This window comes from Opisthocomus hoazin, chromosome 1 (genome assembly GCF_030867145.1).
Source record: "Opisthocomus hoazin isolate bOpiHoa1 chromosome 1, bOpiHoa1.hap1, whole genome shotgun sequence".
In the NCBI taxonomy this organism is placed as follows: domain Eukaryota; kingdom Metazoa; phylum Chordata; class Aves; order Opisthocomiformes; family Opisthocomidae; genus Opisthocomus; species Opisthocomus hoazin.
In genome coordinates, this window is record NC_134414.1 from 117,779,570 (window position 1) to 117,798,113 (window position 18,544).

The 18,544-nt window shown below is 37.7% G+C and overlaps 1 protein-coding gene across 15 annotated transcripts in view; it reads left to right on the top strand.

Annotated features, from left to right (window-relative positions):
- Positions 1-18,544, top strand: part of ROBO2 (roundabout guidance receptor 2) — a 1,133,103-nt gene that overhangs the window by 1,068,135 nt on the left and 46,424 nt on the right. For all 15 annotated transcript variants that reach the window (XM_075433863.1, XM_075433885.1, XM_075433921.1 and 12 more), the window contains 3 exons: positions 5,327-5,509; positions 14,850-14,892; positions 16,462-16,589. In XM_075433863.1, coding sequence (XP_075289978.1) covers positions 5,327-5,509; positions 14,850-14,892; positions 16,462-16,589 — 354 coding nt within the window. The remainder of the gene's footprint in view (positions 1-5,326; positions 5,510-14,849; positions 14,893-16,461; positions 16,590-18,544) is intronic.

An 18,544-nucleotide genomic window follows, 5' to 3' on the forward strand; every position in this document is an offset into this window, starting at 1 on the left:
TTCCTTTTAAAATTCTTCTCATGTATAAAATACAAAGACAAGAACAACATGGGAAGGGTAAGAATAGGACATGTAATCATATTTAGCAAAACTGGATTGAGCTCTGCAGAACAGCACCTCTTTTGAGTGCATAATACAGCAATTTTGTTGCTTTTGTCTGTATGATCTGATGTACTTATTACTTAAATGGGCTTTTGTTTATTTGTGGGTCTTTTGTTGTTATTAAATATTTTCTTTTAGCAAATGTTGTCAACAGAATGCCCCAAACATGGACTATTCTGTTGCGTGTAGACCTTTAAAAAAGGCCATCCCCTAAACACTGCTTAAATGTTTCATGATATGCAGGTTCCCTATGCATCAATACAGAAAATGGGGTATATCAGCTTTGAATATATTGTCACTGGAGAAGGAAATGTAAGAGTGGAGGTGAAGGAGCACTGGTTTTAGAAAAAGGCAGCCACAGAAACGCCGAAGAAAAGAGGGGGAAAATGTTTTCTAGAACCGAAAACAAGAAATAGATTTTTGAAAATGCAAGAAACCTGTCATCTAATAGGCCAGAATTTTGGACCTCTGATAACTGATGTTGTGAGACTAATTTGTCATTGCATTCACTTTGAGCAGGACTTCTGTATCTTATTTGACTAGGGAGACCCCTCTAGCTAGGCATTAAACACACTGGGCATGTTCCAGCAAAACACTTAAGTGTGTTACATTTTAAGCATGTGAGTAGCCTTGTGTCGCTTAACATATTGTGAGTTAAACTTGCACTAAAGTGCTTTGCTGGATGATTCCCAGAATGCTCAGCCCCGCATCTGGGTACAGCCCTTCATCCTGACCTTTTCCTCTCAAAAAAATGACTGGTATAATCAAAAGTTTAATATGGAGAGATCTATATTGTTGCAGGAAGGAGGAAAGAGATGTTGAGACGCAAGTAAAGTATGAAAGAAGTTATTTGGCATTTAGAGACTTAATTTTGTATAGTTAAACTTACAGTGATATTTATTTGTTCCTCTAATGATCCCAGAATGTCTGCTTCAACAAATCTATCTGGTGACATCTTTGCACATTTAGGAGTCCTTCCCATGAAACATAAAGGAAAGCCTTTTCTTTTGGGTTGTGTTTCTGTTCTCATTTCTGTTTTCCATTTTGGGAGCCCAAAGCTGGATGTGGTTGTATGGTCTATAACTCCCTTTTCTTTAGGTCCCATTTTTCTGTTGCTTATGAAGTTTGGCAGTTATTTCTCAGACTATAAATTTGCTTGATAAAGGTAACTGTATTTAAGTGATACTGTTTCTGGAAAATTTGAGGAGGTACCACTCGATGTTTGACTGAGAATAAAGAATATAAAATAAGAAAATTCATTTTTAGGTAAATTTAAAAAATAATGACATGGATTTAAAATGAGCTATTGAATAAACCTCAAAGTGTCATCATGAATAGGAAAACATTATTGACTGCTTTTATTGGAGTAGAGTTCTATATGGCCTGGTACTTAGCTATACTATTCAACAGCTTGGAAATAGAATGAACAACTGCAGGAATGCTGAATTATGCAGAGAGCAAGTCAGTGATACAGAATAGTTAAGCCATGTGGTTAAACAGTACAGCTTTCATTGTCATGAAATACAGATTCCAGTGTATAAAAATAAATAAGTTATTCATAAATATTGACTATGTTCTTCTAAGAAGAAAGGGTTTTTTATGAAAATAACTGATTTTAATAGTGGATAATCAACTGCTGACTTCCCAGACGAATTCTAGATAACAGACCCATGACAAGCCAGAAAGTAAAACTAGGAGAATATCGAGCAGTAGGAAGTATATTTTTTCTTCAGTTAGAAATTGTGTCATTGTTACAGGAATCCTGTGCCCATACTTCAGGCAGGAAGTTGAAAAAGTCTTATCTTCTTCAAAGAGAATCAAGGATAAAATTTTTGTGATCACTACTGATATGTTAAAAAATTTCACTTTGAAAAACAGAAATAAAATTGGAGATAACAGCAATGTTGGTTAATGGTATAGCTATTATTTCTCTTCATCAGTTGGCCTCTCTTACATTCCATCATTGGCATAATAATATGAGGAACAGCTGCAAACTTTCACAGTAATAGGTACAATCGAATCTGATGTGTCTAATTAATTTTTGGTCTGACAAATTAGTTTTGTTCTTCATTACTCTCCAATGGGAGGAAGACATTATATTTCATTATGTTTTTGTCTTCAGGAACAATGGAGCGTTACAGGTCACACACTTCCCTTGTCTATGTTCTAATTAGTTGAACTGACAGCATTGTTACAGAAACACCTGCAGTATGTGAAATAGTACACTGGTACCTTGGATGACATATTTATTACTTCTGCTTAAATGTTATATAAAGAAACACAAAATTAATGCCGTTTGTTTCCCCGAACACCAACAATTATATTAACTTTATCAAACATCAGTGAGTAACGTTCATCTGTATCCATTTATTTTTCAGTCATTGAATTAACAAAGCACACGCTATTTTGACATTTAAATGAATTATTACTTTTGTCGTTGTAATTGCTAGGCATTGAAGAGTGAGAGCAAACAGCCAGCCTGCAAACTTTAGAAGGCAATTTGGAGACAGGTTGCACCTTCCCCGAGAAGAGAGGCAGAACTTAAAGTTCACTGAAGGTTCTCCCCAGGCTCTCTGCAGTTTGCTGTCACATCCTCCATTCTCAAAAGGCTGATTTCTGGCCTTTAGATAAGAAAACTGGATCTTCAGACTTTTTGGAGGCTTTGGTGGAGCGCAGTTGTTCTTTTCTTGAGTCCCAGAGCACCCGCTCCCGAAGCCAGTGTTTCTGAAGTGCTGCCTTGCCCTCTCTTCTCCATAGCAGCACGGCTGCCTCCGAAGCACTGCTGACATTATCTGTTTCCTCACCATCCCACTGCTTTTACTTCTCCTATGAAGGGCACAGAAATTAAGTGAAAGTTAATGGCAATTAGCGCAACATAACTCCCATGCTGATTTCTACCAGAAAATCAGTTGTGTGCATGGAAGAGCATGTCGTAGAGTGCCTGTTTCTGTTATTTTTACTCTCAGCACTTCCCCTTTCAGCAGTGGGGTGCACTTATGGATTGATTCCATGGGCAGAAAAAAAGGGGAAAATCCAATAAAGGAGCCACCGCTGCCTCCCTTCCTTTCCTTGTCACAGGTGCTCGCTGAGTTTTATTCTCGCTTACTGCATCACGGGCTTTGGCAGCAGCAAGAAAAATTAGGAAAGCTTGGGAAAGGACAGCTGCAGCTACCAGGCCTTGGTGCTGGTAAAGCTTACCAGCATGGCCAGTATAGACTGGTCCATAATACCAGTACTGGTGTACTGCCTTTTTACACATTAGCAGGCGTAGTCTGTCGGCATCCTCATGTGGGACCTATTTTGTTTGCGGGAAGCCTGTTTTGTTTCTTGCACAGAACTACTGAAAGCAAGCCAAGCCATAGCACAATTTCAACAGTCTGTTTGCGAAAGCAGACGGTCATCATTACTAAATATTGACGTGGCGCTGAAAGAGAGAAAGCTTAAGAAAATCACCGAGGTCATTAACTGTGTGATAGCAAAGTAGCACACTGCGTCCCTCCCGAGCAACTCCGTCCACCTCTGAGCTCAAGACCCACAGCAGGGGAGCGGGCTGGGGCAGGGAAGGCACGCTCAGCCCCGTCGGCACACCAGCAGGCATCCTCATGCGCAGCTCGGCTGGTGTGGACTCCTGCAAAGAGGGGTCTGTGGAAATAAAACTGGAAGGGTCAGCCTCCTCATATCTGCTTTAGCCAACGACCTTGTCTGCTTGCTGTAGGCTGAAGCCAGTGTGGGGTCACAGGGGCTGTTCTGTTGAAAAAAGTGAGCGGTAAATTCAACTGTTGCTGAATTATAGAGGAGGAATGCGTACATTTTCACAGCAAGGCATAAAGCTACAAGGCTTCTAATAATTTGCTCTCAATGACCATTTCAGTGGTTTATTGCCGTATTCTACTACCTTTACATGTGTGCAATACACTCTTATAATGGTGAATCATAGCATTTTCACCTTTTTTGTCTTAGTAGAGTAGCTAGTCTTGCAGCTCTGCAGCGTGCATACAGGCATCTGATAATACTGCATAAACATTTCAAGGATTGAGCTGTATAAATGCTTTTACCGGAAATGAAGGATAATTCTTTCACCAATTTCAAAACTGCAGATACGGGCAGATGTATCAAATGTACATATAACCAATATTCATATTTTTTGCAGAAAAATATGTTCCACATTTCCTAATTTTAAAACTAACCATTTTTGACAAGGGAAGGTTTGAAACAGAAAAAGTGCTGGTCCCAGAACTATCTGCTTTAGCATTTCCTGAATTTCCAGTCACATTTTTTATAAGCATTTATTTTCAAGCCAGACACCAAGCTTTTCCTTACAGAAAAGTTCCCTTTTAGAGAAGGGGGGGGGGGGAAACAATGAGAGCATCTACTGAAATTTACTGTTTTCTAATGTAATGTACACAGTTTAAGATCCTATACACTAATTTTTGATGCATGTCACTTTAATCGGTATTCCACATCATAATTATTTCTTGCAGGTTGATGTTAAGAATTTTTCGTGCCTATTCTAGGCGAAAAAAATAACATCTGTTGCTGTGATTATTTAGAGCTTACAGTTCATTACGTGATTTTTTCCTTTGTGTCAAAGCTTGTGCACTTAGGATTTGTATGGATTGTTTTCCTCATGAAATGATGACTGGAAAATGCATCTTTGCCCCAGCTGAAAAAAAATATATTCTATTTTTTATTTTAAATTTGGAAACTCTAGCATGTAGCAAAACGAAATGAGTTGAGTAAGAATTTTTTGCGTGCCGACAACAATGAGAGAAGGAACTGTTTTTTGAAGTTGTCGCGTATTTTGTATTTGGATTTCTCATTTGGAAAAAGCTATTTGTTAATTGCTCGATATTTTTTCTTTTCTTGCTTTCCTGTGATCCATTTTCTCCTTGTTGTGCCCCATCTATAATTATGTAAAAATAAACCAACAAACATGTATATTGTTGAAAAAAAGGCTCCGGACTGTCATCTGTTAGATTACTTGGGAGAGTGCTATAGAGCTATCTTTTCAAATATATGCTTGCAACACCACAATGAATTATGGATTTACTTTCTAGAAACACAGGGTTTCAGGTGTGCATTGGTACTCATTAAAGCTCTTCTACTGTGGATAATTCTTTTGAGGTGCATTACTGTTGTTTTTAATTTGCATTTGCACTACTTCATTCCTGTCTGTATTAGAGAATCCATAATAACAATGTTCTATTGAATTTCTTTTGTGCAGGAGGTCGTAACGAAGTTGTCATCACTGAAAATAACAACAGCATAACTGAGCAAATCACTGATGTTGTCAAACAGCCTGCCTTTATAGCTGGCATCGGTGGTGCTTGTTGGGTAATCCTGATGGGTTTCAGCATCTGGCTGTACTGGCGCAGAAAGAAGAGGAAGGGGCTCAGCAATTATGCTGGTGAGAACAGTAACTATTTATTACCATCTCATCAGGTTCTATCATGAAGGGAACAGGTGCTGTTAAACCTACTTAAAAAACATGTTGAACTTACAGCAAAGGTGGCCTGGGTGAATTTTGTATGCTTGTTGTAAATGTATGCTGTGAAAATGCTGGTGTATGAGAAGCTTTAAATGCATTGCTCGGTACCACATTTCATCATTATCATGAGTCTTTATTTCTACATTTCCAGCACATCTAGCATAAAAGAGTACAAAGAGCATTAACTGTACCTCTTGCTCCTTGCTCAGAAGACACTCTGTTAGCGGTCTGGTTCCATTTATGTGCTCAAATGTGAATTAGACTAGACCCTTACAAGAAAGGTTGGAAAGGTTAGAGAGAGTATTTCGTCTTCTCCTTCTTTATTCCCATGCATTTCCATGTCTTTGAAGCCATGTGCATGGGAAATGAGTGGAGATACTTAATCAGTGACTCCATACCTATAGCTAGAGGATAAGAGATTGGTGTATTAGACAGTGTGGTCAAAATTTATCTGTGGCAGGAGCCATAAAAAGTTTTGTCTTGGAGATAGAACACCCACACTCATAGTATGATCACTCTTGCACTAAATGTGTTGCTCCATATGCAAATTAATTTTTGAAAACTACTTTTGGAAACATAAATAGATTTTCCAGATGAAAATATTTTCTTCTTCTCCCAACCTGTTTGTTTTTTGTATTGTTCTGTGCTTGAGGATTCCTATGGATTTTTAGGAAGTCAGGTGAATTACCATTAAATGGGTCACACTGAAGCCTAATTTAACACAAAAAAGCTGTTCTTCAAATATTGGGGTAGGTTGTCTTGTAGTGCTTATTAACATTTAAGAAGAGAAAAGATTTCCTTTCTGAGCAAGATTTGCACAGTTGAGGACACAGCGTATTTAACGTTGACATGATATCATGCTAAAGTTACACTAATACTCTTCTATTTACAAGTTATCACATGCAAACCCAAGGACACAGGTTCCCTAAGTGGCTGAGCATCTCTAACAACTTGCCCAAAACCAATGTTCATTCCCTGCTTGCAGCCAAAAAATCCTATGCCTCCTCATGTTGCCATTAGCCATCATCAGACTCCTCAATGTCCTGACTGGGCTCACTAAACCCGAAGGAAACTATTGTGTGTTGGTTTTCAATTCTTCCTGCTCAGTTAGTTTTTCCACTGGCTTAGTAAAAAAACGGCAGCCCAAGAAAAAAAAATCAGATGAACAGTAGAAGCAGAGGGAGGAGAGACCCTTTCGGTGGCTCTTGGATTGATGCTGTTTCTGTAGAACCTCACCTTGCGTCACCATGTGGCTTGTATCATTCATAGGTTATGCTTTTTGCTGAATTGTTTTTTTCTCTCCTTTAACAGTAATGACTTCTACTCTGAGAGATGGGGTGGTGTTAATTAAGAAACTAAAATATATCACGGACACCTACACGTGTGTTTATATGAAATGACAGTTTAGATTCCAAGATTCTTCATATTGAGACAGCTGTACTGTTATTCCTCTTAGGAAACAGTCCTATGCATAAACTTTGGATACAAGCTAAGACTACTCTTTTTTTAAAAGCAGAATTATTAGCCCTGTCTGCGAGTTGGCATGTTGGGGGTGGAGGCTGAGAGCAAAGTTTTTTATGCCTTACAATGCATAGCTGTCAATAATGATAATAGTCATTAGAAACAGCGTGTCTCCTGCGACTCATTTCTTCTCATGATGTTTGCTGCATCTAAGTGTGATGTGAACATTACTCCATGACACAGAATTCCCATCATCAGAATTATGAAACAGTGTATGCTTTCAGCAAGGAAAGTCCATAACAGATCACACTTCATAATTCATCCTAATGTTTACAATTTGCAAAACAGCATGTCCACACAGAAGGTCTTCAAATATGACTGTCAGAATTCACTGCTCACCTTTCCAACCATCATTGCTCATTGGCTGCTGGCTGGTTAGCGCTTTAAGCTCAACTGTTATGTCCCGCTTATGCAATTCAGCCACAACTGAGTAAATTCCAGAGGAAATTCGTGCCCTGCAATTAGCGCTTATTATCAGGGTGTGTAACTCACAATGTGTTTGCTTTCTTGTTTTGCAGTTCAGTCCTTCACCTTCACCCCTGCAGGTACTGTCCATTAGTCTGTCTCTTACCTCACCAACACATCATTGCAAACATTAGCTACCTAAGTGTTTCTGAACAAGTGAGATATGCAGAATTAAAATAAAATACAAGGAGAAATACTTCTGCTGCCTATCTGAGATAAAAATGTAGCATTCATTCTCCTAGTGATTCCAGAGGAACAAAATCTACCACCATTAATGTCTTTGTCATTATAATTCTGCATACTTCTTACTCATCTAACTCCTTCAAATAATGCAGTTTTGAAAGTAATTTGCAGGACAAGATGCTTGAATTAACATAAGCAAGCATTAGTCATATATAACTGAATTTTGATTTAAAGGCTCAAAAAAACTACCTCAAACATTTTTGAAGATATAACTGGAGAAATTAAACTTCCTTCCTCTTTAGCTGTTAGTTGCGTATATGTTGGCCTTACTGTGAGGTGTTCAGGTCTTCAAGCAATCTGATGATTAATGTATGCACACATTGCCTTTACAGTGCTTTTGAAATTGAAACGTTTGCTTTTTTCCTGGCTACCTGATTCAAAGCTGATATCCGAGGTTTCATGTCTTGAATAAACATAGCATACAGTAGACCATTATTGTAAGCATGATGAAAGATATGTGAAGAATAAACAAAGTGTGTCTGAAACAGCAGCTTGCAAACAGCTTAGTCAACATATGGATAGCCAGGAATAATAGAGTATACAAGTCATAGTAATAATTAATACAAGTAATTAGCTTCTGCTCTTATACCTAAGCTTGAGATTCAAAACCTCAATATAACTATACCTCAATGTTACAGTGTAAAAGACTGATAAATCTCAGCACTTTCCAGCAGAACTCTGTAAAATTTTTTGCATGTAGCTTGGCCTCTCAGTTGCACTTACCAAAGCTGTTTCTTCTGCTGTCCCCTCTGCTGTCCATGTATAGAGGCCAGTCTTCCTACTGCACTGCTGAACCAGTCCTCATGCTCAGCTATCTGCTTGCTTGCTCTTGCTTATCTTCAGCCACAGCTCGAGTGTTTAGCTTAGCAGGAAAGAGCAGATGACTGTCAAGGCAGATGAGCGAAGGTGCTGCTGTCTGCCCCAGGGACCTGTGACACTGGGAGGGAGAAGTGTCCTTGTGGAGAAGCTCAGGGGGCACAGGAATTGCTCCTCTGACTTCCAAGGCAGGTTTGTTCAAGTCACTGTAAATAGTGGCACAACACATCCTACCCTAAATGCTTAACTTGATTTACTTTGAGATACAACATAGGATTTTTTCCCAAAATGAAGTAACACATCTTTTTGCATTTGGTTCCTATGATTGTGCCACTGTCAGCTGTCTGTAACTGTGCTGAGTTTTTTCCATTGTGTTTGTAGCACACATTGGCAGGACGCGGGGTTGTGTTGGAGCCACAGTGCCTGTGCATGATTCAGTGCAGTTGATCGACATGTGCTGGGCAACTAGGATGTGTCAGAGGCACTGACAAAAACTGGCTTTTTTAAAAATGGTTTGACATCTCATGGGCTTTATAGAACTATAACAGCCCATAGTTCTGTTTCCTGGCCTATAATAATTTCTAGAGGCACTGAATACCTAAGTCATCCAGTAGTCAAGTCCAAAAAAAATCATTAATTTAAAAAAAAAAGAAGTTGTTCTTTTTAAACAACATAGTCCCTGTTTTTTATCTTGATACCCAGAGTTCCCTAAGAAACATCATTAGTACTCTAATATTTGAGTTTGCCATTGCTAATACCATTTAGACAAACATGTTCTTGTGGAGGTTTGACGACACTCACAACTGTATGTTGTTCTCTACAGAGTCATGATTCATAAACAAGATCTAAATATTTAGACAGTGGTATGTAGCTTTCAGAATCTCTTCAGAGACAGCTGTCAATAGAGTTTTGCTTAAGATTAATTTATCCTGATATACTCATATTTTAGAAGGTGCACACTTTTTGTTCAGACATCTGCTTTAAATTCTTCCGTAAGAAAGTTGCAGAACATACAGATTTGACTGTGTAGTAAAGATAATTAAATGTATTAGTGGAATATTCATATACTTACTCTATTTCAGACACAAAACAAAAAATCTAGTCTTTCAGTTATTTCTGATGTAAATAGAAATTTTGTTTTTCTTCAGTTGTATTTGCATATGTGTAGAACTTAAAACACTAAAAATAGTTGCTTAAAAGTCTAGATTCTACAGTTACATAGTTACTTGCTAAAAATGTTCATTTGGGTCCTTTTCAGATTATGGGTCATTCACTGCGACTATTTGTTATTTGTATTCTGTTATTAGGCTCCTAAGAGGTATAATTTCTGCTGTGTGACTAAACTACTGTATAACACTCTGTGTAAGAGAAGAGCAAACAGCAAATGTCACGCAATCGGTAAAGATTTGTGCCAGAGAAGAATAATTGTTTGAGTTAAATTCATTAAGCTTTCTGTCTTTGTGAACATTTTCATAAGCACTGATCGATTACTGAGCTGGTCACAAATCAAGTGACATTGAAAATCAGAGCTAAATTTTTTAACTTATTTTCAGTTGAACTGACTCCAGTAGTTGCTGAGCCACAATTCTGTACATCACTACTCCTCCACTTCCCTTTCCCTCATCATGACTCACCAGACATTGATTCTCAGTAATATCAGTACTACAAAACATATGATTTTCAACTATGATTGTTAGATTACTGCTGGTAAGTAGTAGTGTCATCATCTGCAGCTGTACAAAAAGTATACATTTTTGGGACCATGACATACTATCAGCAAAACCAAACCTGACACAGAGACATTAAATACAAATGTTACCCCTTTTCAGTCATCTGTTCTGTGATAGAAAGGGAGGACTGATCATACTTGTGTGAATTTCTGTTAAAGCTAAAGCACTGCTACACTGTTTTTTTTGTGGGTTTATGGTTACCTTTTACTCAGATTTCCTGGATATAAACTCACACTCTGAGTTTCTAAATGATATAAGAAAAGATAGATGGCACAAAAGAGATATCCGACTACTTCTTGTATAATAGAAGAAATATTTCTTTCCTGTATTACAACGAAAGACAGAATTTATTTATTTTGTACTTGAAGTTGCGATTCTCTTTGCACATTTTGGTATAAGGAATTCTACAACAAAGGCATGGAATCCATTTGTAGAAATAAGAGAACTATCGTTTATCTGCTTATCTTTCCTTTGCTCTCAAACTCATTGTTGTGCCAGTACCCCCTCACTCAAATACTCAGATGTTTGGAAGTGTCTAGGCCATCAGTCATGCAAGGAAGGTAAATATGTATTTTCACTTATGAGCAGGTAAGCTTATTTAGTGACTAGTGCTCCTTGGGATTAAAGATTTCACAAAACTGAGTAAACAAAAACAAGTTAATAATAGACAGAGAATTATGGAATGCTGCACATTTTATGCGCAACTCCTGAAACTGTTAAATGAGGATAAATTATTTGACAGAATCATCCAAAGTTAGACAGATTTGATGGAATTTTTGTATGCTGATTATCTGTTCTGAGTTAATGCTTATTAAAAGAGGATTAATCTACATTCGTATTTGAGGAACAGCTTATCAGAAAAAGGAATGAGACTTGGCTGGCAACATTAAAGTTTTCATTTGCAGTAGGAAAATGTGGCCTACTAGAGATAGGCATGCAGAAAGCTTTCTAAAGCTTTCTTGCCTCAGAATGTCAGCTTACTATGCGTTCATATTTTTCCAATTCTAGCAGGCATGAAGATTAAATTTAGCCTTGTCAGATAATATTATTAAATGGTTTGGGTACCCCCTTATATATTTCATAAAAAGCATGTGAAAAGCTCCTTAAAGTATGGTGTTCTTCATACAAATATATACAATATAATTTCCTTAAATATTTATGCATTTAAAATGCACTTTGGATTATATTTCTGCATTTTTGCAGTCCTTGAAGTATAAACTGGTGGGGATTCCTTCAAAATCTCTCTATGCAAAGGTTATTTTTTCATCTTCTTTTGAAAACCAGTCTCATCCCTGCAGGTCTGCAGCCTTTTTAAGAACATATATCAGATGCAAAGAGTGCTGAAAGAGCTTTTTTGCTTCCTTGGTGATAAAAAGCAAGGGAGATTGGTGGGTCAGCGATACGGACATCCTTCCCTTCCTCCTCTTACATTGCGCCTTGAAATTGCTCTGCTTCTTTTTGAAGTGGAGACAGGATGAATAAAGCCAGCTGTCTGTGTGTTTTATTTTTACAGTGACATCTACAAGCCTGCATTGCATTAAGTATGCTCCTATTCAGGCGTTTAGACTTGTTTTGTAATTGCAGAAATCAAACTGCAGGCAAAAATGCTGACAAAACATACGGCAGGAATGATAAACACAGTGCTTGTGTTGGCAGCCTGACCATATCTTCTGTTGTTAGCTGTCTTTCCTTTCACAATATTGATGCTAAAAGAAAGGCACCTTCTCTATCCAGCGTCAGGTAGCCCATTTATGGATGGCATCAAGAATATGATTTTTTTATGATTTTTTTCCTGTAACATCCTGATGACATGTTCACCCCTCAAGAGGAATTTTGGCTAGCTTAGTTGATACTCTGGAGCCTTTTCTGCTAAGAATAGTAACTAAAAAACTTTCTTGTTTATTTTCTCATGAAGAATATAACCATCCGTGCACTGGTATGCAAGGTGAAGGGTAAACAAAAGAACCTGTATTCCTTCCCAGTTCCATACACATCACAAAAGCCAGGTGCAGTCTTCCCCGGGAAAAACAATGCCACTGCAAGACAAGTTCTTTTTAATTGACTGAGCTGAACCTTTTCTCTAAAAACAGTGTTTATACTGGGAGGATGTAAGATTATTTAATGTAGGAAAAAAAAACGGAAGTTGTTCCTACCACTGGGATACACAGATAGAAGAAAAAAGAGTGAATGCTGTGATACCCTGTCTCTTCTCAGCGAGCTCTCATGTCACAGCCAATCTGCAGCAATTATGACTCTAGCAAAGAGGTTTCCATGTCACGTCTTGTTAATATGTTTCTTACAGCATGCCTTCGAGTTTTTTCCATACCTCACTACACAGGAAATAAAATGTGTCTGGCAAGCATTCCTACCTAGCTCCCCCATTTTAGCTTTGCTTTATAAAGGTACACAAGTGATATAAATGTTTTGAAGACCACAGGTATTGATTTTTTTTTTGCATATGACATGCATAGTTAAAATCTCACACACCTGTACATGCTGTACAAGTGGTGACAATATTACTTTAAAATTATTTCTCATAGACAATAGTCTAAGCACAATCATTAATCCCAAGATGATTTCAGAAAAGATGTTTTACTGGAATTCCCTTAAATCTGTAAACTTTATTGATCAGAGTTGTTACCAAATGCACCTTTGTTTCTCATTTTCCTTATTTCTTCTTGCTTTGACAAATGCAGAAAGTTGGAGAAATGGAGTATTAAATTTGAAGGGAGAGAGGAGGAAGGAAACATAATCTAATGTCCTTTTGACCAACATACTTTGAAACATAGCTGTGCAGTACCCAGCTCTGCTTAGTACCACATTTTGCATATGTGATTTCCACAGCACTTCAGATTATACAGTTTTAAGCCAGGAGTGACACAGCCTGTTAGAAACAATGTGAATGAAAGTAGCATTGGCTCTAAAATTAATTAGCTGTAATGTTTTACCATACCTTGTTTTTCAATGCAGACTTTTGTTTAATACTTCCCATACTTGCATTTTGATTTTCTTTTCATTATTTGGTTTGATTACATCCTTTCAAAATTCAGCTATTAACCATTTTGGTGTGACATTTGACTGCGGTGATTTTCTGGTATTGATACTAGTCTGTTCTGCAGTGAAGGGCAATTAATCACCCTACCCAAGCACTCTTCCAGTCAGGACCAGTTTTGTCCTCTTTGCTGAATGTAGACTGCGAAATTATCCTAGGAGTTAATAAACTGACAAGGATTCTATAAGATATCAGAAGTATTTTCCCAGTGGATTTATGTAATTGATAATTTTTTTAATGATCACAGCATTTCTATTGTAATTTTCCCTGATTATAATGTTATATAATAGACAGCCTGTTCTTGAATTAGTGCAGTTTGGACTAACATTGGGAAAATCTTGCAAATACTCTGAAAGCTGTAATTTTGTGATGGGAATATCTGTCTTAAAAAGATAAATAGTATTTCCCAATCAAGGCCTATTTCAAATTAAAGTGCCCACAGACTCTTCCATTCCTCTCTGAAATTCAAACCCTCGTCTTGTCAGGGGCCTATAAGGATGCAGGTGTCCAGGACATTGATGTAATTTAATAGTCAGCCTTATCTATGCCTGACAATAAATAAAGGGATATTGCCACTGAGAACCAGAGTAGTCTGTTGGCCTTGATTCAAAATATTTGCCAGTGCTTCAAAAAGGATCATCAAAGATTGTCAATTAGCATCTCACCAGTAATGTGGCTTTACCTATATTGCCCTGAAATGTAATCCTGTTAATAAGATAGATAAGGGATACGCTGGTTTTTGTCAAACACCCAAGAATGGAGCCATAAAGCCAATTATCTCCCTCTGAAGGTATCCTTGGAATCCCCCATGGCAAGACTGGAAACACTTTTTCTTCCCAGTGATACTGGCATGTATGCATTTATGTGTGGGTGCTGGTTCTTATACTGTACTGTTGATAGAAACGGTGCAGCTGTATGCTTTTTTTCACCCCTCCAGCTCTGCAAAGGTTCCACCTCTTTGTGTTTGTCCTGGGAAATGGCATATTTGTGTGGTGACATTACATTACTGCCTTATGACATGAAGTTATTAACTCACTGGTGCAATGTCATTATGTACTGCAGGACAAGCGTGCCAAGAAAACAATTTCATCCCATGGCACAGTCTTGTATTGCAAAGTCAGATGAAGGGGCCTGTGGTAGATTCAGGCCTTTTACCCAGGTGGCTGGTTTGCCTTGCAAGCCACGGAGCAAATTGTTCTTAGTCAGTAAGGTGCAGTGAAGTCCGAAACAAATGATAACCCTAACATGTTTGACCCTTTTCTTATATTTTCTATAATTCATTATGTGATGATGCCAAGGGGCCTACAATCTCAGACACTGAGCAGTTTGAATTGTTACTTTTAATTATTACTAATTGATTTTTCCCTGTCTTATATGTGTGTGCCTGTGTGTGTGTATGTTTGTTTGTTTTGTTTTTCCAACCAAAACACAGTCACTTTCCAAAGAGGAGATGGAGGACTAATGAGCAATGGAAGGTATGTTTCTTTGTATAAAGGTCTTTCCATCTTACTTATTTTAGAAATTAGGGATCGGAAAAATGCAATAGGTGATGCCCTTGGGTAATAACCGATCATTTGGAAGACTGACAATGCTAGGAGGAGTTAAGTAGCTTACCACAAGGTTTAATGACCTATCTGTTGTGCACTTTGGAGGAATCAAGCCCAGATGTTTCATATCTCCCAGATGCCCTGGAAGAAATGAGTAGTAAATATCACAAGGAATGTGTTCATTTGTTACCGGGATGTTTATTGCATTAATTAGACATTAGCAAATGAAGTTGCTGTTGTTTAAGACTCCTTATTGGCTCCCCCTAAATTGCTGTGAGTGAACAATTACACTTAATCGATCACGAAATAAATGATTCATGGATGATGAATAGGCTGTAGATTGATAGGACTGTATTCCACAACTTTGGCTACTCAATTGAAATTGATAAAAGCTGATAACGGGCCCATATATCCTCATCTATTTTCCCTTTGCCAATATGGAGATTGTAATTAGGCCCTGGTAATAACTTCCAATCTCCCATTTAATCAATATTTTAGCAAAAAGAGATTAGGCCTAATGAGAGCGAGTAGATGTGGCAAGAAAGCGGCTGGGTCTTCTTATTGCCGTTTCCATAGAAACCGATGTTTCTCTTAGGGACTGTGCCAGGCAGGGGTCTATAAAGTACAATGATCGGAGATGTTGCTCCAACTTCATGAGTGCATTAATAACCTAGAAAAGCTGCAGAACAGTGGATGTTTTTTTGTTTTCGTTTGGGGGAAGGGGGTGTCTGCAGGAAATGATTTGTTTTCTCTGTGAAGTACAAATACAAACAACCCACCTGCCTTGCTAAATTTCTGGCTGTTTATCCTGGGATGAGAAAGACACGGTGCCTTATGACCTGAGTGTACCTTCTCTTTCAACATACTCACTGTTTAATTCTGCTCTCAAAGCTGGGAATTACAGGGATATAAAAGCCACGCAGTAGTGGCAGATAAAGATAGCTGTGGACTTTCCATTAATCCTGCTCAAACCTGTTTACCTCTAAACCATCCAAGAGTGCTCAGAGAAAGAGTTAGCAGCCTGTAGATGACAGGCGTGCATTTGGGATGCAAGGGAAGGAAGAAATAGTAGCCCAAAGTCCTGGAAATGGCTGATATGGAGCAATCAGTTTGAATGATGGCTCCCTTGAGGTGGTAATTTATCATGCAGCCCTGATGTAGGAGCCCGTGATGGTGCTGCCTAACCCCTGTTTCACACAGACAACGGAGTTCATTTGGATTCTGGCAGAATCACGATGAATGTCTAGTCCCACTTCTACTGACAAAGTTGATTTGTATATATCCTTAATTAACTGCTCAAGGTCTTTAAATCATCAAAGGCTACACAATTTTAATTTGAAATAAATTAAAGTCTTCTAAACTGTTTGTTACCTACAGTGTTAGGAGAACAGTGATACGGCCTCTTCAATCACTCATTGTCTCACAGATGTTTTAATTTTTGTGAAAATTTATATATGTATATTTGTATGTATATCTTTTTTTCTTATTCTGCTTCAGTCGACCAGGTCTGTTGAATGCAAGTGACCCCAGTTATCCTTGGCTTGCAGACTCTTGGCCTGCCACAAGTCTGCCAGTAAACAACAGCAATAGTGGACCCAATGATCTTGGCAATTTTGGTCGTGGAGGTAAATTTCATTTTATTAAGTCACCATATAGTATACAATAGGCTTCTGTTAGTTAACATCTATGATAAACACTGAGTAATATTTTTATCATTGTAGTTCTTCCCATGTTTCACTCAAGATCTGATATAAAATTGACTTTAAAATGTTTACTTTGCTTTGTCTCTACTTCTTTAAAATGTAGGTCTAGTTTGTAATTTGACTCACAATGGTGAGACAGGGTCTGCTTATCATTTCAAGAGAAAGGTCTTCAGAAATTTTCCTTCTTATTGCAGGAAAGAATACATAAACGAGAACTATTTAGATTTTTTAGGGTTTTATTTCTATTTTGAATTGAGGGAGGCCCTTTGGGGAGATGTGGTAATGATTTATAATTATGGTTATGAATCTTTAGAGGGGTTATTTTCTTTCATACATTTTACTCCAGTGGGAATTTCAAGATGAATGATTGGGGTTTTTAAAAGTCATAGTAATATTCACATCTCTCTGTTACTTCCTTGATTTCTGTGGTGTTATGACACATCTAGTTACACACAGTGCTGTTCAGAACAAGACTTCCTAAAGTAAATGAGTGTATAAATATTTTAAAGACATAAATAAGTAAATAAAAATCAAGACAAATTCATATATCAAAAATACATTAAAATGCAAAAAGATCTATAAAATCATCAAACTGATAAATGAAAAAAGAATTCAGTTTCAAACCGTACCTGAATCTGCTTCTGAAAACCATCCCTCACATTGGTTATACGTTCCCATGCAAAACATCTTGCCTGTGGTTTGACTGCCATTGCTTCAAATTACAACAAAACACTCTAGGTTTATTTTGTATATGAACATGTTGTAAAGCTCGTCTTACAAAAATATTATAAAGTAAGCAAAACTTTTGGTAATATTTAGAAGGTAGATGAATATCTGCCAGCTTCATGTTTTAAAGCTTTTGGCTTCATTGTGGATGAGGCATAGGTCCAAATTTGTCCAAGAGATGCAACAGTTATACTTGGAATTTCAGCAGCTTTATTCCACCCGTGATCTTTATAGTTGAGCTCACATTTTTATTCTAGCTGTTTTGGGATGACTTGTCCCTATCTGTTTCAGCAGTTGAGTTTGGATGCTTCTGCGTTAAAGATGAATTAAAAGTCAGAAGTCTTTTAACATGAGTTAACTGTGCAGATAGAACTTGGGCCTCTTTTATTGTTTAAAAGGTCTGTGATAATATAAAGTGTTTGTAAGAATTTTGAAAACAGCAAGGTGGCAATCAGTCACTCCGGAAATTCAGAAGCTGAGGTAGGCAGTTCTAACATGGCTTTTAAGAGTGAAATCTGCATTAGGTCCTAGATAAACATTCGAGAGCAAGTCTGTGAGTGGCAAGCACAGGTTGGGTTTGGAGTCACTTGAGGCCACAAAATGGTACTGCGTCTCCTGAGGCAGCAAGAAAGTGCTTTCCTCAGGAAGTACTGCAACACTATTTCATTTATCTCAAGAGTTTCAAAACAAGTTAGATTTTGGAGAGTTTTTAGGAAAATGTCCATTGGGAAATTTGTGTTCATCTTTGGTCTGAAATGCAATGTGATTTTTTTGCTATGACAGCTTCATGGGAAAATCACACTTGATTTTTGCTAGATGATTGTGGTACTTTGTAAAATAACACTTTAATAGCTCTTTAAGTGCTTACTGTATACACCTCATTGAGGTCAAAAAAGTAAGCTGTGGTTGTATTGAAAATTCCCAGAATGTCTGCAGAACCTCAGCTTATTAGTGAGAATGACTGAAAATTCTTGGCAGGTGGGAAGATATGCAACTTTCCTTCCAAGTGTGTGCAAATGTACAGTACTCAATTTTAAAATGACTGTAAAGAAAGGACACCTCTTCACTTGCCAGAAACGTGCTCTAAAAGGTAGATGTAAGTCTGAGTACTTGAGAGATGAACATTTTGCTAGTTTTTACTGCCATGAGTC